This window comes from Patagioenas fasciata, chromosome 15 (assembly GCF_037038585.1).
Source record: "Patagioenas fasciata isolate bPatFas1 chromosome 15, bPatFas1.hap1, whole genome shotgun sequence".
NCBI classification, from domain to species: Eukaryota; Metazoa; Chordata; class Aves; order Columbiformes; family Columbidae; genus Patagioenas; species Patagioenas fasciata.
Genome location: NC_092534.1, coordinates 10,407,702 through 10,428,550, shown reverse-complemented (window position 1 = coordinate 10,428,550; position 20,849 = coordinate 10,407,702). Strand labels below are relative to the sequence as shown.

The window sequence follows — 20,849 nt, the reverse complement described above, 5'->3', positions numbered from 1 at the left end:
GGTGGAAGATCCCATCCCACATTCAGACAGCACTAGGAAATGGCTGTGGGTCACTTAAAGAGCTCTTCTTTTGGCCTTTTTAATATAAATCTTGCAAAAAAGTACTTTTGCATTCAGCAAATTATTTAGCCTTTTAAATGTTAACCCTTTAACAGAAATTCCTCAGTTTCTCCATTGCACTGAATAAATGCAGATGCAGCTACTTTAACTCAATCTGATAATCTGAGCAGGTTTTTATTGGTTCTTGAGATTATCTTTAAAATCGGGTACAGTAAACTCTGCTTTATTATGCCACTGCTGCTACCTCCTGATCATCAAACCACACAGTCTAAACTATCAAGGGACAGAAGCACTGTGAAAAGTGAAATTTCCTTCAAGCTGGTAAGACAGTTTAACATATTTCTGTTCTATACATGCTAATAGATAATGAATAGGACATATTTATTGAGCTAAGATACTGAAAAATAGTTTCTTTACCTAAATGTGGAATTCTATAGTATTTCTCATGCTAGGAACCTAGAAAAATAAAATCACTGGAAGAGTCTTTGCATTTCTGTTCTGCTAGTTTGCTGAGCACAAAATCACACTGTTGTGTTAATTCTGATATGGATTGTGCTGGAAAGAAGCACCATCTTGAATAAATGATTTTTAGGTACTCTTCTCTGACTGAAACAGATGAATGTAAATGAATCCAACCAAAACAGCCCTCAGTGTTTGGGACTTTGCAGACAAAAATATGACTTTTTAAAATGTGTGTGTGTATATATATACACATATGTGCATGTATATATGTGTGTGTGTGAATACTGCTTTACTGCAGTAGTCATGCTTTGTAGCAGCTTTTTTTCTCCCTCTGGGATCCAAGTCTGTCAAATCTACAAGTACATAGCTGTTAGTGAGCATCAGATTGTGGGAAAATGGCTCCCCAAAGATAAGGGTGAAAAAGACCAGTTATATGGGGTTCTCTCTGACCATCTGTGTGGATGAGGAAATCCTGCTACTTCTTCCTTATTCTCCAATCTGATCATATGATTCTGGTCTGTGCATTTGATGTGCTTTTGTCAGACATGTGCTTAGAGTCCTAGATACTCAGGAGGAAGATAATCTATAATTAATTTTTCTTAAAGGACCGGCCAAATATTTTCTTGTAAGCAGTGATGACTGAAGGAGCGCCCGTGATGATCAATCACGCTTAGTAGCACAATGGATCGTTCTGGAGAATGTGCACTTTGGGCTAACCATGGCTGGAGGGATGTGCGCGTTGGCACAGACACGCTGCTGCCCGCCCCGTTTTACTTCATAGGCGCGAGTTGGTGTCCTGCCTTTCTTTAGTGCCCGTTGGTGCTGCCTCTGGAAGAGATTGAAGCAAAGGAAGGGATTATGGCCAACAGACAGAAAGTCATTTATGACTAATCGCTAAGATGTAAGGAATGGAAACAGTGTTGAAGGGTCTAGGTGTGCTGAGCCTGCTCTGCTGTGCACCACTCATTGTGCCTTGCCAAGGGAGGGACAGCAGCAGAGCATGTTTGGGGACAGCTCGGAGCCACTGCAGATCAGAACCTGAAGCTTCTGACCTCCTCTAAGATTTAGATGAACACAGCAGACCATATGAGTGAGCTGCAACAAGAAAAACGGCACTGACGAAACAATCTACTCTACATAAAGTTGATGGCAGAGGTGGGATAGATCCCAGGAGTCCTGGCTGTCTGCTGTGGGCTGGCATATAGTATCACTATGTGTATCAAAAGGTACTCAAGCACGTTGAAGAATCCTATGCACACATCTCCACATGAAATCCTTTCTTATGTTCTTGTATGACAATTGAATTTCATGGTTTATTTGACCTTTGTAACATTGATCTTGTCTCACTTGCAGTCATTCCAAGGCCAGAGATGCAAAGGCCTGGGTGTTGTGTCTGTCATTTTGAACTCTTTACATTTCTCCACACAATTCTTCTATCTGCCTTTCTCTATCACCTCCAACATAAGCTTCTTGTCCCCACTTTCCAAGTCACTGACAGCCTTTCATCGTCCTCTTGTCATCTCTCACTTCCATATCAAGAAGTCAACTCCTTCTACGATGCCAGCTTCCACCTCCCCCTAGATCATCAAATCAACTCCTCCCAACCTTCCTCAGTGCTACTGCTTACACACTGAAGGTGCTGCTGACAATTCTCTTGAGCTGCTTCAATATCATTCTTCAAGTCTCTCCTTAAGGCTCTGCTTTGCCGAGTTGCTAAAACTCAGATGACATCTAGGCTACCCACTTGCTGAGATTGTGCTGTCACCTTCTTATATTACTTTCCCTCTCAGTGGTTTTTATCAACTACTTTCTTTTACCCTATAAATTCTTGAAAACAAAAGCCATCTTTTAATTGTGTTCTACTGGACCCTGAATGTAGGGGTTAGCCAGAACTTTGAATATGGATTTCTAGTAATACAAACAGATATAGCAATAACAGTCGAACACCTGTCTTTCTGTTGATAAGCAGTGGAGAGCATTTGGAAAATATGTACTGTACAAATTTAGATTAAAATTACTTGAAATTACATTTGGGAAATGGAGGCAGCTGATGGAACCACTCCTGTGGGTGGGGAAAGTCATAGCTGCATGGCCTCATTTCCCTTGAGCAGATAACAGGCAGAACATCTCTGCCCTGGAAACACACAGAAAGGATGGAAACACCATTGCAACCAGCTTGGGACCACTTCGGAACTCCAGGTCACCAGTCAGCTTCTGGTACTGAACCAACGCCTGGACTGGTGGCAACATATCTGGTGCATCATTTCAGGGCTTTCTCTCCGACATTTGGTCTCTTTCTTTCCTGCAAAGCAAATGTGGTTCTTCTCCCTTTCTCTGACACCTCCCATAACTCTAGTTCCCACAGGGCTTTTCTGCATTCACCCACAACTCAGCAGTGCTACAGAAACTGGAAGTTAGAACAAAAAAAAGCACCAAGCAGCCTGGCTGGAAGGTTGATTTGTCCTCCAGTGCCCCAGCTGCTGTAGTAGTACCCTTGCTGCTGGTACTGGACATAGGGCACGCCAACAAGATGCTGCCTTGCAATGGTGCTGGCACCTTATTGGTTTCTGCTTGGTTCCTGGCTTGATTATCAGCTTCTCGCTTTCCTCCTGCTGCAGAAAGAACCGGCAGTGTTCAGAGATGATGATCACTGGAGAGAATTATGAGTCCTGCTATGTCATCAAGAATCCTTTCACCCATCCGTTCTCACTGAAACTGAAAAGTGCCTTTGCACTTGCCTCATTTGTACCATTCTGTGGCTGTCTGCTGTCCAGCATCAAGAGAGGCTGAGGTTTGAATTGACCATGTCCGTTTTGCTACGTGGCCTATCAAATGCTTCATATTCACCTACATAAGAGAAAGAGAATTACACCAAAGCAGTAATTTTCTTCTGGGACTTGCCAAGACACTTCCCCTGTGGTCAGGCCGGGCTGTCATCAGCTCTACCTGCCCCAGGGTAATATGGCAATTCTTTTCCCACAGCTGAGTGACTTGAACCAGGTGGGAAGCACAGTGAGTATGAAAGGTGAGAAAAGGCATCAGAGCACCTCTAGCATTGTAGCAAAGCTTGCAGCTATTTTCTTGCAAAGCCAAACTCATTGCAAGCATCAGCAGACGTTACTCAAATGACCTCATTAATGCCATTTGTATTGGTATTTCCCCTGAACACCACATAACGTTCAATTATTTCCTTTCTTCATAAGTAGGAAGTGCCTGGCTGAAGTGATAAGAAGTGGGCAGAAGGGATAGGGCCTGTTTGTGAACAGCTCTTTAGGATGTACTATAGGTTTACCTTTGCACGGCTGAGGATTGCTGATGTTAAGAGGAGAACAAGAATGCTTTCACTGTAGGACAGGCAATTATAACTAAGTCCATTCATGACTTCCTTCTGAGTTAAGGATTTTTTTTAAGATACCTAACCAAGATTTACAGAGTACAAGTTGTGGATCATGTGTTTATGCAAGAGGTTCCAGCAATAAAGGTAGTTCTCCTTTGTACAAACTCTGCACTTTGTTTCTGTCTGACTGTGTCCACCTTCAGTGTCCAACTACTGCTTCTTTCCATCTTTCCCTAGTAGATTAAAGAAAATTTTTAAAAATAATTTTCTCCTACCTGAAATATTCTCATCTAAGATACTTATGGCTGGTGTGAAATTACTACTTAGCTTTTCCTTTGGTTAAGTTAAATAAATTTATTTGGTCTTCAGTTGTTTATTTCTGAGGAAGGTTATCCAGGATTAAATCACTCTTATTGCCCTTTTCAGAAGTATTTTCATATTTTCAGCAACTTTTTGTTTAAAGTGTGGATCCCAATAGAAGAAAATAAATTATAATGGTGTTAAAGTGCTATGTGTAGCTGCAGTAACATTTCTTTTAATCGATATGCATTCACAGACTGTGTGTTAGCTCCTCTAATTGCATTCATGTACTGCAGGATCTCCTTCAGCTGGGCATGTGCTATTTCCCCAAATCATTTTCTGATAAGCCTTTCAGAATTCAGTGTTCCATGACCTACTTAGGACTAACATTCATGGCTTTTAACACACAGTTTTGCATTTAAACACGCTGTATTTGTTTCCAGGTGAGCTAGAGAACCAGGAAATGTCTGTCATGTTTCAAACATTGCAGAACTGAACAAAGAACTTCTTGCAGGGAGTAGGTGTGGGTGTTTTTATCAAATTAGTAGCAATTACCTAGAAATATTCTGTCCTGGTTTAGTTATCCTGACCTATGTTTGTTTGTGTGCCCGAACAAGTTCTTGTAAGCACATGTATAATTCTACTTAATGCAGCTCTTTCTATTTCATATTTAGTCAGTCTTACTGTATTTATCACAGGGATCGTATGCAACCTTGATTAGGATGATAAGCAGGAGACTTCATGCCTCCCTCAGCTCAAATCAGCTAATGGTGACACTTCCTCTTGACAACCCCCACTCTGAAGAAGGTCTGCAGCAAAACAGGATATTTACAAAAATATTATTTTAGTATTTAACTTAGAAAAGGGATGCTGTAAACAAGCATAATTACGGGAAAGAGGTTGATCTGTGGATGCTGCTGTCCAGCTTGTGAAATCCAGACTGACAGGATACTCTTGGTCAGGGAGTCCAGCTCCTGCTACTGTAGCCATCGGATCATTTAATCCCTTCAGTAAAACAAACCTAATTATTGAAATATCGCAATCCTTGCAAAGTGTAGGCTCTTTCTCACTCCTGTTCAAGACTACTTCAGACCCTTTGTTGGTTAGAAACCAACTTATTCTGTAGCCAGGCTATACCCATTTGGTATGAGCTGGGTGTCAGAGGATGGACCAGACTCTGTTCAGTGGTGCCCAACGCCAGGGTGAGGGGCAACGGGCACAGACTGAAACACAGGAGGGTCCATCTGAATATGAGAAGAAAGTTCTTTGCTGGGAGGTGCCAGAGCCTGGCCCAGGCTGCCCAGAGCGGGTGTGGAGTCTCCTCTGGAGACATTCAAACCCGCCTGGACCGACCTGTGCGATCAGCTCTGGTGACCCTGCGTGAGCAGAGCTTGGGCTGGGGATCTACAGAGGGCCCTACAACCCCAACCAGGCTGTGATTCTGTGAAAGAATTCACAGGATGGAATTTCTGGTCAAAAAAGAAAGAGACAAGTCCAGTATAGTGTTCCCTATTGCAGAAGATACACTTCAAATATCCTTATACAACCCTTCAGTAAACTAGGGTAACGTCTAGGCCCTAAGTATACTAAGAACATCTATGCTTCTTCTATTGCTACGGTTTTGTCTAAGCATCTCTCTTTGGTTACTGTGAGAAACAGGATACAGGGAAACATGAACATTTGTTCCAACCCACTGTAGGTCTCTTCTGCTCTTAAATTGTCATAAACAAGATGCCAAAAAATGCAGGAAGAAGGAAAGATGGAACACTCCCTTGCTCCTGATCAAATGGCAGGAATTAAAGATTTCCTTTCAGGCAGCTAGTGCTTTAGATTCCTATGCAAAGTACTATTTACAGTCATGAGAAGAACAGTTCCTATATAAGGAATGATATGGCTGAGTTGGTGCTCTTTCTGACAGAGCCAAGGTCAGCTTGTGTCAGGACTGGCAGAGGCATGTAGCTAAAGCTTCAACCTGCTGGTACAAATACTGACAAAACTGCTCCTAACAACCGTTGTATTTCAGATCCTGTCTGGAATGGGAGGAGATGTGTGGCGGCTGGGCCTCCAGCTGTGCATCGCTGCTGTGCTGCTCTGTGCTGGAGAAAGGGGGAGAGGTAAGAGGAGACATGGAATAGGTGCACTGTGGTAAGAGAAGCATGTGCATGTGTTCATTTCTTATTCATAGACCCTAAAGTGTGCAAGGCAAGATCCGGTGACTGCCATTTCCCAGAAACCAGTACAGCTGGCAATGCCCAGGGAACTGAGCACACACTGGACAAGCTGGGCAGCAGGAAAAAACATCGGCACTGCCCAAGGTCCCTGCCCTGAGATCTTACACGCACCTCATGCAGGGAAGTGCAGTACAAGAGAGGAAGAGCATCGTGAGGAAAGATAGAGGAGGTGTCAGTAAAGGAAGCACTAGCAAGTAATGCATTTGATACGCCACGCAAGGCTTCATCAGGTGACACACAAACGCAGCTCTGGTCTCCTTCCCCGCAGAGTTCCCCGGCAGCCTGAGCTGCCTGAATAACTACGTGACTGCTGTGAGCTGCACGTGGGTGACGGAGGAGCCCGTGGGCCATGGACCTTTCCACCTTCATTTCACCAAGTAAGAGCTGCACAAGAGAGCTGCCCATGGCAGCCTGGGCATGGGCAGGGGACGGGCCCAGCGCGGGCTTTGCTCCTGCAGCAGGAGGGCTGCGGCACAGCCAGCTCTGCCACCCTATTGCCCCACACCTGGCAGCTTTGGAAGCTGCTCCCTTTGCACTCTTTTGTGGGCCCATGGCCTCGGGGTGCAGCAGGGGTCTGGCACAGATGGCTCAGGGCGGCCTGTTTGCCCACTGTCCCCTCTGTGATTCCAGCAGGGGACTCGGAGCAGAGAGCTGTCCCATCCCAGCCCTGCTCCCTGAGACCTGGGGACCTCCAGAGCCCATCCCACATGAAGCTGCATCATCCATTTCCAGTCACTTCCTGTCATGTTACCTAGAATGAAAACCTTAGTGGTTTAAGCTAAATTAGTAAATATGCATATACACAACATTATTTTGAAAGTCCAGCGAGCTATAAGCTTTAATAAGAGACTTAGAATATTATGTGAATAATTTTTCTTCTAACAGAAGAAATCAGGTGAATAGTTCACTAGGTGATAGGTTAATAAGCATTATGATATGTTAATTTGAGATTAATGTGCTTAGATGGTGTCATAATGTGGCCTTGAGTACCGGTCACTAGTGAACTATTATATGAAGGTTAGCCATGCTGACATTAGATGCCTCATATATTCTGTAAGGTTAAGTTAAAAACAGTCTAACTCTTTAAGATACTGGATTTTAAATCCATGAAAAAATGCCAAGCTGACAAACTGTGGTATCCCAGTTTATTGTGGACTCAAATGCAACTTGAAAAATTTGCTAATAAATGGCTGCATTAGATAATTATTTAATAGAAGACTGTACTTTGGAGCTAATTCCCCAATATTATGTTTTCTGTCATTCATTCTGTTATGCTGTGCTGAAGTTTCTGAATATTGAGATTGAATATTGTTCATGGTGAAAGAGGCTTTAATGTACAAGTCGTTAGCTTTGTGCTGTGTGTGTAACTCACTGCCCACTGCTCTCCCTGCAGCCCGCGGAGGAGCGGGGCAGGCGCTGGGCTCTGCGTGCAGCTCTGGCACGGCGGTGCTCTCAGCAGCGGGTTTTGCAGGTGTCTCCTTCCTCCCTTCATCCCTGCTGTCCAGCCAGCTTCAGCGCTCCTTTCTATGCTGTCTGCACTAAAGAGGCTCACGTTCTTCCAGAATGTGGTGCTGTGCAAAGCTGCCACCCATCTTTCATCAACTGGAAAGCATTTAACCCTATGCCTTCAAAGAAACTTTCAGCCACCTTATTCTTCTAGCCTCTGGTCAAAAGGCCACAACGCCAGCTGCAAACTGACTACCAGAGACAGCACGCAGAATCAGTACCAGTGCACAATCCACTTAGCCAGCCAGATCCTGGAAACAGATGGCTATAAAGTCTCTCTCCAAGGCAACTTCTTTGGACGTAATCACACGTACATTGTCTTTCCGGAGTACAATCCCTGCAAGCACAGTAAGTATGAACCAGGGCAGCTGTGGGCTGAGGCTCTGCCCAGCAGCTCAGGGTAGGCCTGATGTGCTGTCTAGCAAAGGGCATCTCAAAGACAGCAAGTGAAAACAATAGAAACAAGGCAGAGTGCCCACCCTGGAGAGCACACTGTGTGGGCTCCACCAGTAAGAATGCAGGCCCAGTGTCTCTCCATTCTGACTTGTCCAGGATTTCAGAGAGGGCAGGGGCTCTGGAGCACCTTTCGAGCACACTTCTCATCTGCATCATGTTTTCTTGTGCCATGGATAATATACAATTGAATTGCCTCTATGGTTGGTTTTTTTTCTTAAGAAATGAAGTTATGAGGAATCAAAGTCATGGATCTAATTCAACATCCGATGACCTGGTACTTCAAAAGAATGCTCTAGTATTCAAAATCTCAGAGTCTGTCTCTTAGCAGCATCTTGGAAGAGCAGAATGTGACATTCAGAGTGGTTCTTTGCTTGCAGGACTATCCTCAGGGACTAATTTATGTCAGTTCTTCTAGCTGTTCTGACCTGCCCTGTAAGCTAAATAGGTCTACTACTGTTCTTAGTATCACTCTTTAGACCCAGCATTATCTTCCAGGACTTTAGTCAGCCTACTATCATGCATCTCCTATGGTGTTTATGTCCCAAATATTGTGAAAAAATCTACTTCTCTATTTGCAGTAAAACTTGATCCACCTTTGAACATCCAGAGCAACACCACTGCCAGCAAGTGTCACATATGGTGGAGTGTGCCTTGGTACCTGGCTGAAATTCTTCAATATGAGTTGCAGTACAAGGAGTCCGGCCTGTCCTGGGAGGTAACGGGATGAGGCACACGTGCCTTGCTCTTGGGGTGCAATGGCCACTCAGCTCAGGGCCCTGTGGCTGCTGACCGCTTCCCATTGGCCTTTCTGGTTTCCCACATCAAGACTGAAAGATTTGACAGAAAACATAAATACTGAGTATCAACTAATCTTCTACTCGCGAACCCTGTGCTCAGAAGTCATCCATCATCATGCAGGACCACTTCTTGCACCCAAGAAAAGAGGATTTGGCAAAAAAAAAAAAAAGCAGGGTGGGAAGAGTATTGCAAAGACCATCCTTTTACCCAGCCTTGTTAACAAATTCTTTGTAATATTTCACAGATCGCATTGAACAAGACGTCACCCAGCTCACTGCCGCAGATAGAAATTGAAGCCACAGAGCTTCGCCGTGGCATTGCCTACATCGCACGAGTCCGCTGCAAGATTTCTGAAGAGGAGGATTCGTACCGTAGTCAGTGGAGTGAGTGGAGCCAGACAACAGTGTTTCAAAGAGCAGGTACAAGTGTTGTTTTTACCTTATTTCATGTCTTTTCATGTCCATGTTCCAAAAACGGGAAGATACCTGGTAAAATGAAGATTTTCAGATCAGAACTAGCTTCCTTCAAGATTTCATAGCTAAATCACTTTCCTTGAGGTCTTTAGGTCTTTACATTCATTTGCATGGCTTGGTTATTTGGGATTCTGTCTTGACTTCCAGACTTTTTATCAATTATTTTTGGTGCTGATTCTTTTCCTAGATGTACCAAAACTGTCTGAAAAGATCCTAAATACCAGAACTATGCAGTTCTTGTTCATTCCTCTGAGTTTCGGCATGCTACTCTATTTATTTTGGAACTGCAAGCTTTCTTCAAGGTATGTTATACTTTTTCATTCAGTTTTGCTTGATCTTTACAGCCTGAAGAGGGTAAATCAAGTGTCCTCATATCACTTTTGCTTCCTGTTTCTGCTGCACAGGCTCAATCATTTTCAAAAGCTGTTTTGACAGTCTTGGGACATGACATTTTCCTTGGCTGATGATAGTTTATGAGCCATTACACAATCCTTAAGGAGACCAAAGTGCCTTTGTGGTACCCAAACTCAGCTAAAGCTCAAGGCTGAGCATCTCTTGGAGCTAAATAAATTTAAACCCATGGAAATTTTTTATTGAGTTTCGTGTAGATAAATTAAAAGTGCGAGTACACAGCAATCTATACAGGTGATTAAACTGATATCAATGTTTAGCTACTTGTGACATACTTGGCAGTAGTCAGTATGTGATATACCAATACAGGCAAACTCCATTGACTCAGATTCAGTGTTTCTTAGGTTCTGGGACCAAGTTGTACAGAGAAAAAAGTGTCTCTGGAACCTTGGTTCAACCATCCTCTGCATTTTTTTTTACTGGCAGAGCAAAGGTAAATCTCCCTCTTCATTTTCTGCCTTGACATACATTCTTATGCTCCATATACGTGGCACTCTTAGAGAAACAGAATACATGGTGGCCATATGATGAAGTATTTTTACAGGATAGACTCTAATATAGGGACTAGGATGTCTGGCAGAGTTTCTCTGTCTAAATGTAATGAAACTAGAACTCTAAAACACTTCTAGAAACAGTGGGGTAGATCAAATACGTTGCTAAACAAACGCATAAGTAGCTTTAGTGCATATAATGAGTAACAGGCTAGAACTGAATTTGCAGCATATAGCATTCCTCAGAAACTTCTAAAACTGTGCTTCAGGCTAGAAACATTCAACGCATGCACAGGAGGCAGACAAACAATTGCACGAGGTGTCAGAAACTATGTGAAATGGGCTTCTTGTGCAATCTTTCTAACATAAGCGTGGGGCTTTCATCTAATCAGTGCTATATCATCGAGACAGAATACAGAAAAATTGTCCTTTTTTTGTGTTGTTTTCTCACTTCAGGGCAAAAAGCCTCTCCTGCTTTAACATTCCTACACCAGCTGCTTATTTTCAGCCACTCTATAATTTGCACAATGGGGATTTTAAGGTACGAAGTAAGTTTAATTTCTTTCTTATCACCCACACTTCATGGGGGAGGATTTTTTTTCTGGGATTAATCATTCCAGCTCCTGAGCAGAGTTACTGACACATGGTTCTGATCTTCCTGAGACTTCATAGTTCCTTGGTTTCCTGCCTCCACGTACAAGCTGCAGCACCAGAACTTCTGTCCAGCTTTTGTCTCCTTAGAAATAAACCCCCTTCAGTCACTCACTCCCTGTCCATGCTGAACGTGAGAGGTGCACCCTGTCTTTGCAAAGCCAAAGCAGTACAAGCCGCTTGCAATATATTCTGGAGGTGAAATCTTGAAAATGTCTTGTGAAATTGGCAGTTAGATTCTCTACTACTCTAATTTTGCCCAGTAGATTTGCACTAAACCTCTCGATTATTATGCCAAAGTCATATAGAAAGAACAGCTATTTTGAAAATTCCATCTCTAAGCAAAATGTCCTGAACTTATTGATCTTTTCACTAGGACTGGGTTGGACCTAACGAGGCTTTTTGGCAACTCAGACGAGAAGGGGCCAGCAGCTCAAACAAAGTGACTGCAGACGGATTTTCTGATCTAAACACCCAAGAACTGATTTCCCAGATCTGTTTCAAACCTATGGAAAGCACAAATCTGGTTGCTACAGAAGAAAACTTTGTATTTGCCTCAGGTCCAACCCAGCAGTATCTCCCCAGCAGGTATGTAAAAACAGAAGAGATAGAAGTGAGGCTGGGACTGTTGCTCGCACAAAACCATACTGATGATACAGCTAGCCTGGAAGCCTCTGAAATGATTACAGCCAACCTTGAGAGCCATAGCCTGGGAAGGAATGATCCCGCTCATGCACAGCACAGAAAGGGTAACATCCTTATGCTTCAGGACTCTTTGGAGATAGCAAATGTGTCCTTTGGCAGCAGTGACTATTGCACCTTATGTGACAATGATACTCCAGAAGGTTCAATTCCTGCTGAGCTACTGAAGCTCTCCAACAGCAATAGTTTTGTCAAACATCAGGATGATCCAAGTGACCTTCCCTGAAGAATACTGCCTGCAAAGATCTTTGTGTTGTCCTCACCCCCCAACACCGTCCTCCCAAGTGGTTTAAATGATGACTGTGCAGACAATTACAAACATGTATCAATTTTAGGAAAACCCTCGATTTCTGTACTTCAAAAGAAGATTGTGACCAACTCCTCTGGCCAGCAAATGCCACCCCTACAGTCATGACAAGACCTGCCAGCAGCAACTTCTCTGTCTCAGGACACACATGGCCATATCCCCCACTAAATTACCCTCCTGGCGGCAGCAGAAGTCCAGCAACCCCCAGTCTGAGGAAGCAGCAGCAGACCTGCTGTTTTTCCTCAGGAAGAGCTGTTGAAATTTTGTGCCTCTCAGAAGCAACAATATTTGCAATGTGCTGAAGCATGACTTACACTCCATAATTATTGTAAAACTATGTGTGATTCTTCATACAACCAGGATAAATGATTTTTGCTAAAGAGGGTAAGTTGCTTCTTAATATGATACTGATGACTTCAAATGGTTCCTGATTTCATCAGAATTTATAATTGTATTATTTAAAGATAATCAGGCATGGGCCTTGTTCTTTATTAACCTGAATGGCTGTAACTTTTTATTTTGCAGTAACTGGGCCCCATGTACTGCATTGAGTTTAACAAACATTTATTCCAAGGTTAAGTGGCTGGCCTGATCTAATGGGGAAAGGTAAAAAGCAAGAACAGCCCAAATGAGGTTTATTTATTCATAAAACAGGCCAGGCCCACTGCTTCTCCAGGGGTTTTATTATTTCTCAAGAACTGACAAGTCCTTTGCCCGTCTGCTCAATGAGTACAGCCTGAGCTGAATCCCTGGAGGTTTAATTTCTGCCCTAGACACAGAAAATCCTGTGTATGGTTGATTACCCACCAAGCAGATTCCTGGAGTCTTAGCTCCATCTCCTAGTTTAAAAGGGCTCAACAGTTTTAGCAGCCACACTGCAGTATGTGCATCTGCATCTGCACCAGCTTGCACACACGTACATATGGTCACACATTCATCCCCTCCTCTTTGGGAGTGCTTCCCATGTCTGTCAGGTGACTGCTAGCACTGATTAGTTTTGACAACGCAAAGAAAGTTTTCGGTTATAAGTACCAAAGTAGATCAAGACACCCTTTCCAAAAACTTGTGCTGAGCCAGAGAACTAGAGTTGGAAGTTTTCAGCTGGGAGAGAAGCAGTAACAGAATGAGGAGGTCACATCCAGCTTGTGTGACAGTCACAGGAGGTGCCAGCACTGATCTGTTTGCAGTGTTGTAAGCAGAGGAATTAATGCTAACTTTGATTTTTCAAAAGTCAGTGTCTGAGGGCTTTGGAAATAACTCCAGTTTAGAAAGCATTGACTATATGAATCATTAGTAAAAGTTGGTTTGAAAACACCATAGAAGAAGTAGAGGAGAGAACTACATGCCAGTGCTGCTGCTATCACCATCAGCAGTAAAAGGGATACAAAGGCTCCTGAGTGAAGACGTTATTTTACAGCTCGTAACGCCAAGGGGCATCAGCACAGTGAGCTACCCATGGTGTCTGGCGTGTGAGCGCCTCTGGTGAAGTATTGGTGTTCCCCGTGAGGAGTGAGAAAAGCTGTATCTCCATCAGACATTCTGCTGTTTAGTCATCTGAACGCTCATTTCAAGAGGGGTAAGAAGATCAGACTGCATGTTTCTCAACCGTATAGGTATCACAGCACTGACACAAACTCATTTTGAAAGAGCAGCAAACAAGTCACAAACATTAAGACACAGCACTCAACCTGTTGTGTCCTCTCAGTTAAGACGACTTGTTTCCACAGTGTGGCTTCTAATGTATCGCAGCAAAATACAAGTATCAAACAGTGGTGCTCAGCATGCTGAAACACCCCCTGCAGCCCTGAGCTTTGGGGCTTAACATCATTGATCTGCAAACTCTCGTTCAAAGGTGCAGAAGCCTAGCCTGTGAAAGCAATCTTTTTTCTAGAGACTACAATTAGTCAATGACCAAATAAATCCAGAAATCTTTTCCTGATTAAATAAGCAGATACAAGGACAATATAGAGAGACAAGAGAAACAAGCTTGCTCTTTTTAGTTTACTTTTGTTAAATTTGATCATAGTGTAAACAAAGGACAAAGAAATGTCAGTTAGACACAGAGCAGCACCACCCTCCCAACTGCCCAGAGTGAAGTCTGTGGGTTCAGCCCCGCAGCCCTGTCTCCATCCTCCCTGCCCTGCTGCGCTCCTGCGAGTTGCGAATGCTGTGCTGCAGAATTCTGTCACCACAGGCCACTCCGGACATGCAGAGCCACTGGAGCCGCACAGCATCCCCCAGGGTGTGTGCTCTTTCACAGAGCTGTTCACTCATCTAGCCAGCAAAAAAACACCCCAAATTAAAAATAGTCTGTTTAATCTTCAGTAATTTAATCTGATCTGCAGATCTGTTCCTGCTAGAGGCACAGCAATTCTGAAGACAGAGATGCTAATCAAATACAGAGATCTAAACTATCAGTTCTAAAGCAAGAACCGCAATATTTGATGACATACATATTTATGTACTGGTGATCATAACTGGAAAAGAGGAGGGGATGTTCTTTTTATGCTAGGAAGGGGAATGAACACACAGGGGGCTTGCTTTGTTTTTAACAACATGCAAGCCAAGGATTACATTGCAACACAAAAGTACAGCACTTGGTTTGCTTCTTCATTGATGCTCATGGAGCCAAGTTAATTGACAAAATTGAAAATCTCAGTGTCAAATCTCACCATCTTAGGGCTGGTGAACAGATTGATTTGATCAACACACTTCCTATTTTCAGTGCATACTGGAGTGTAGCACTGAAACTGCTGTGACAGCATCAGCTCCAGATATCATGTGCACGTACAACGGCCCAGTATCATGCGGTATTTGCCTCTGTCTAGAAGTGATACATTTATATTCAAATGGTACTGCAGGCCCAACACAATATGTTTTGTTGAGCCAAGCTGATTCATGTGAAGCCTCATATAGGCAGTGCCAGAGCACAGGAGTAACAGTCCTAACGGTCTAAATGCAACTAATGAGCTGTCTTTTCTATAATCTTTTTCTAATATGGTCTGCCAAATGCCAAAAATGTTGTAAGTCATAGGCGAGTCTAAATAAAACATTAGTTTGAGAAAGGAATCAGGGCACCAATGTGGACAGCTCAGTGAAGACTTTTTCATAAGATACTTTTACTTTTTAAAAACAGATAATAGGTGTATTCAGAATGAGACTGACAGCACTAGAGAAAAAAAATTAAGAATGCTTTAACATAAATCAATGCCATGGCTCAGCTGGTTTCACTGTGCAGAAACTGGTTACCCCATCTTTACAATGAGATTACGGTTTTCCATAGCTTGCACAGTGGATCCCACAGCTTGGCATATTGCCGTAGGAGGTGCACCAGTGCCAAACACAAGGGTCGTACAACCTTTGGAATCCAAATACCAGTTCCTTTATTACACAGTTAAAGATCACATCTGGCACTTAAGGACTACTGATCCCTCTTACCACCTTCCCTTACTTTCATGCCCTAAAATCTGCGCTGCCGCTACCACCAAACTGAGGAATTTTTGTCTGCTGGAGCTAAGGATGAAGTTAGTTATTTACTCAGCATTCTGTGGGAAAAGACAGGAGGCTGGGAAATTTCCCTGGCTGGGAAATCTTGGATCAGCTCTGAGCAAATAAATGCAGTCAGCTCAGCAATGTTTCTGAGGCTAGACTATCCAGTGACATGGAAGTCACCTGCCAGCCTGAATGGAACTTGTGTATATGGACTGAGGAAAAGTCTAGGGCTTGTTTATAGTATGCCTCAAATCTTCTGATAGTCAAAGTTTTCCCATTGCTGCAATACAGTTGCTTGTATTTGCAAATTCTGTATTAAATATTAATTTATATCTCTGGGTCTAATACTCAGAGAGCTACAGGTGATTTTGCACCTGCAGGGTCAGTTACAGGAGTGCTTTCCATAGGCAAGTGATTCAGAGCCCTAAGTGCGATCACAGCTGGAATACATCTCTGTAAAAAGGGTTGCTGGGTGTGATCTGCTCTCCTGCCCTGGCCCAAAGTGCAACAAGAGGCCTGAACTGGCCTGACCAGTCTCACCTGGGATTCCCACCCACATCCTCTCCATTTAATCTCCATTTAGGCCCGAGTTCTGTGTCATTTCCTGGGTGGCCTCTGGACCTGAGCTTTAGGTAGGTTATGTTTTGGATGGACCCCTTGGGCGTGTGTTGTAGTTTGTCTGTGACTCCTGGATGGACCCTGGTCCTGTGCTGTAGCCCTGTTTCCAGCCAGGCCTCCCAGATAGACCCGCATCTGAGTCAGAGCTTTGTCTCCCGGCTGCCCACACCCCTGTTGCTCCTGAGCTGCCTGCTCGGCCCGCAGCCCCGGCGCCCGCAGCCCCGGCGCCCGCAGCCCCGCTCCCGCAGCCCCGCTCCCGCAGCCCCGCTCCCGCAGCCCCGCTCCCGCAGCCCCGCTCCCGCAGCCCCGCTCCCGCAGCCCCGCTCCCGCAGCCCGCCGTTGCCATCTGCCGGGGAGCCCCGTTTTCACTGACTTCAGCCTGTAGAGCAGAACGCCGAGATCCCACCAGCATTTCTAAACCGCGTTCGTTGGTCCACGCTAATCTACTACTTAGTTCTACGCTGTCGCTTAGTTCGGTAATTAAATGTGTCACCAGGTGGACAGCACACACACACACACACACACACACACAATTCTCATCCCTGTTGTGATTCGCTGGGCAGGGCAGGTACAGGTCACCTCCAAATACTACAGTAAACTATCTTACGCAAGACAACCCATTATTTCCTCTAGGAATGGAGTTCTTCCTTGTATCTTTATTTTTCTGCAATACTGTATATTAAAAAAATCTGTTCAGCTGTGTGCAGGAAATCAGCCAAGGCTGCAACAGGCACTGGAAGGGTGTGACTGCACACGCTGCTGTGAAATGCAAGGGGCAGAGCTGTGCAGACTGACGGGTTTAGAGCTTTAAATGTGGTCACTGTGTCAGCTTCATCACAAGCCACCATACACTAAATATGTAGTTCAGAAAGATTCACAGAACATGTCTTCTATAGATTGACTAAGATTACACTTAACATACATGTATGCTCTGAATCAAACACAAAAATTAGGTACTCAAAACATTTCATGCTAAAAGTAGCTGGAGCAAAACATCTAAGGAGCTTCAAGATGCGTATAAGTGTATGAAGGGAATTCTATCTCCACATTCATGTTTGGGGACCAGGGAAATGGGATTTCAATTATGCTTAACGTAGGATCTCCACAGTCAGAGACAGAAAGGGAAAGGTATTTTAGACACCTAATTTAATTGTCTGGATTTTACAAGTGCCAAAGAGTTTTCTGTTATGGTTATTGGTGAAAGACTAAATCAGTTACACCTGCTTTGTGAATTATGTTTTTTCTACTGCTGTTACTTCTGTTTATTTCTTTTTTTTCCGCTGCATTTTGTTGTAGAACTATCCTCCTATTTTGTCTTCATTTGGATTGCACACACTTCTTTTCATTTTCCAAATATAATGGTTTTTCTTAAAACAACATTCAAAAAGTAGTCGGTTATCTGTAACACAGCCTGCGCAGCTTCTACTGCTTGCACTATAAAATGCAAACACATGCACCACATAGAAAAAATGCTACAGCAGAAATGAACTCAGTTGTAAAAAATGAATTGTATTAATTATCTTCATTGCTAAACTACGTTCCAGTTTATTTTTTGGACAGGAAAAGTGGTTTGGGCATGCCTAAAACCGGAGCAGGCTTTTCCCAAGCCACCTCGATTTAGAGGTCATGAGACAAGGAGAAGGTTGGCAGCCAGGACTAACAGGGAAGGTGTTTGCACTTGAATTTGGTTTTTGGAAAATTACAAAGACATTTTCTGAGTGATGGTCCTATAACCTTGCAGAGTAGGGAAATACTTGTAACTTAGTAAATAAACGCATAAAATCCTCTCATTGAGAAAGGGTAGGCAGAAGATTTGCTGTTGTATTTTTAAAATTTTGTAAACAAACTGGGATCATGGAAAATAAGGACTTCTGGGAAAACATCAGTGCTGAATTATGGTAAGGAAAGCCAAAGAAACCCTGCCAAGTAGCAAAAAGCTTTTGTGTAGCTTAGGGCATTAATGCTATAACAGTGTTTGTGGCTACTGAATGTTTTACTGCTCTGCTGGCTTTCACATATGTCAATTCAAACATCCTCCTGGCTAACAGGCAGATTCTTTGCCATTTGATCTGGGAATTTTTTTCTCTCATCTGTTCGGAGTTTTGGCTCTGTAACTGGACAGCATCATAACAGTCCACACAACAGCCGGATTTATGTTTATGACCTTGCCTATTTTTATAAGGCTCAAAAAGCATCAGGCTCATCACAGAGCTAGTAGAATTTAAGGATTGCACAGAGCAAGGTTTATAGCTATTTCGGATGTTACACAGCTGCAAGCTGTGAACACAAAGTGTTAAGAAGTTTTCTGTTCCCTAACAAAAAGGGAGGAATGAAGGGCAGACATAATAACATTACATGACTACTCAGTCAAGCTGTATGAGTCAAGACAGTTCTGTTCGGACTCACCTCCTGTTCCAGCAGGGCTCAGGCAGACAAGATATTCTGATTTATTTGTATCCCTGCTCATCTGAGCTATGGATCAGCCACACAGACCATGCACGTATCTCCCCATCTACGAGCTGAGGCAAACACAAATCGGGCAACAGCATCGCTACAGGCGATTTTCTAGGTTGTGCTGCTTAACAGCAGACAAAATGTAGCATTTTCCTTTATAGAAAAACAAGGAATGGTGGCTTCAGAACAGGGCTGGTAAAACACACAGTAGCATCCAAAGCTGTTTTCATGAAATACCAGTGTATCATCAGTTACAGCCTTTCAGCACGGAAAGCATCCATTGATGCTGCAAAGAGCAGCTTTGCTGTGTCATCCTTTGAGATGAAGACAACACTACAGAGTCCAACAGCTTCAGCTGGCAGAGTTCAGGGTACCAGACCTGCTGAAAAACTTGTACAGCAGAGATTTTTATCCCTTGCTCAGTTTAAAACAAACCAAGCAAATAAAATTAAGTAGAAAAGAAGACAGCAACAAAATCCATGGGTTAGTTGCAGTCTCAGGAAAAAGGGAGAGCAGAGGACCATTACTGAGGAGGAAAGGGACTGAATAATAGACGATGAGTCATGGATTGAAGGATTAGCACCTTCTTTTTGTTTCAGTAGAACATAGGTTAGCAATGAAGATAATGAATACAATTCATTTTAACAAGGTCATAGTAGCACATGCAAAATTTGAGTTAAACCCCTTAACAAGTGCGTTAAATTCTGCATGGCCAGATGGAATTCACCTGAAGTGTTTTTTGAAAGAAAATAAGCCCAAGCAAACCATAACTAACTACCCAAAGCCGTCTCTGCAACAATGGAAGTTATTTCTGAGTAGCTGTGCAGAACAAGAAACCTAAAGGACTTTTTGAAAGATAAACAGTCCCATCTTCAAACATAGGAAAAATACAGACAAAAATCATGCTAGACCAACTAGCTTAAATTCATTCTTTGAAAGGATTCTGGAATAAAAGACTAAAAATATTTCTAAAAATATCTAGAGAAGTAAAAAGTGAGAAACTATGAATTGATTCATCAGCTTCCATCTTTGACAAGAGAGTTTACTTGCTGATAATGGGGAAGAAGTAGGGTTTATATAATTTGTCTTTGCTACGATTTTTGACACAGTTCAATTCTAAAGGAATGCTAAGGAAGCTGTTTGGCCTAAATGATACCACCTAGACCTGTGAGTGAATGACGACACCTTTTAAAAATGCATTTGAGTCTAATCATTAATAGTTCCCCATTAAACTGAAATGGCATTTCGAGTGGTGTTCTAGGAGTCTGTTCTGGCTCAGCCTTGGTCTGATTAAAGATTTTCATTAATTTTGGTGACAAAATAGGAAGTGTGCACACAAGATTTGGGACATTGTTCTGGAAGGAATTTGAGTCATTTTTTGAGACAAAAAAATAGGAAAAAATATTTTGACAAATTTTAAATACAGTCTAAACATGACATTCCATAAAGCACAAAGTACCACACTTTGAAAGAGAAAGCAAATGTGTTAATATAAAATGGGAAATAATAGGTTACTAGCAATATACTGTAACAGGATGTGAGATCTGCAGTGTACCGTAACATAAATAACAAGTAAACAGTGAGATGTTACTGCAAACAGACAAATACTATTATAGCATGTAATAAGAGTTGTAATTTGAGAATGGTAGCAAATACTTATTTCATTCTACTTGTAACAAATAAGGCCACAGTTCAATATTATATCCAAGTCTAGGCATGAGAGAGACCAGAAATCTGGGTACAGTCTGAAAAAGAGTGAAGGTATAGTTAAAATAAATACACCCACACCCCTCCCTGCTCCATGTGCACCCAACCTATTAGAAGATTATGATCAGTTGTTCTACTTGTCTGCTGAAGAAAAGGAAGAGAAAATCACCATACGGGAAAGATGACGGCCTGGCTATTGCAAAAATCTTTCCAAAGAAAGTGTTTGAACCCTGGGATGCTACAGCTGCCCTGGCCCTGTGCCCAGGAGAGATCACAGAACCACACAACGGTGAGGGCTGGAAGGGACCTCTTGAGATCGCTGTGATGTCTGGAGCTGGTAGTCTCATCCTGTCCAGTAAACAAGATGGTCCTTTTCAGTGATCCTGACAATTC

The 20,849-nt window shown here is 43.0% G+C and overlaps 1 protein-coding gene across 1 annotated transcript; it reads left to right on the top strand.

Annotated features, from left to right (window-relative positions):
* Nucleotides 1–288: 288 nt before the first annotated feature.
* LOC136108947 (interleukin-9 receptor-like) lies at nucleotides 289–12,463 on the top strand. The gene is made up of 9 exons (XM_065851193.2): nucleotides 289–381; nucleotides 6,183–6,273; nucleotides 6,659–6,767; nucleotides 8,051–8,244; nucleotides 8,931–9,067; nucleotides 9,395–9,569; nucleotides 9,811–9,925; nucleotides 10,982–11,066; nucleotides 11,553–12,463. The coding sequence occupies exons 1-9, from the start codon at nucleotides 289–291 to the stop codon at nucleotides 12,102–12,104; spliced, it is 1,551 nt and encodes a 516-aa protein (XP_065707265.2). The 3' UTR covers nucleotides 12,105–12,463.
* Nucleotides 12,464–20,849: the final 8,386 nt, after the last annotated feature.

What these genes read in the sequence shown, in the direction of transcription:
- LOC136108947 (XM_065851193.2), top strand. Translation starts at nt 289, where the DNA reads ATGCCACTGCTGCTACCTCCTGATCATCAAACCACACAGTCTAAACTA. An exon ending in TTCCACCTTCATTTCACCAA is followed by an intron (nt 6,768 to 8,050) that starts GTAAGAGCTGCA and finishes TTATTCTTCTAG; the next exon opens with CCTCTGGTCAAAAGGCCACA. An exon ending in AACAGTGTTTCAAAGAGCAG is followed by an intron (nt 9,570 to 9,810) that starts GTACAAGTGTTG and finishes TTCTTTTCCTAG; the next exon opens with ATGTACCAAAACTGTCTGAA.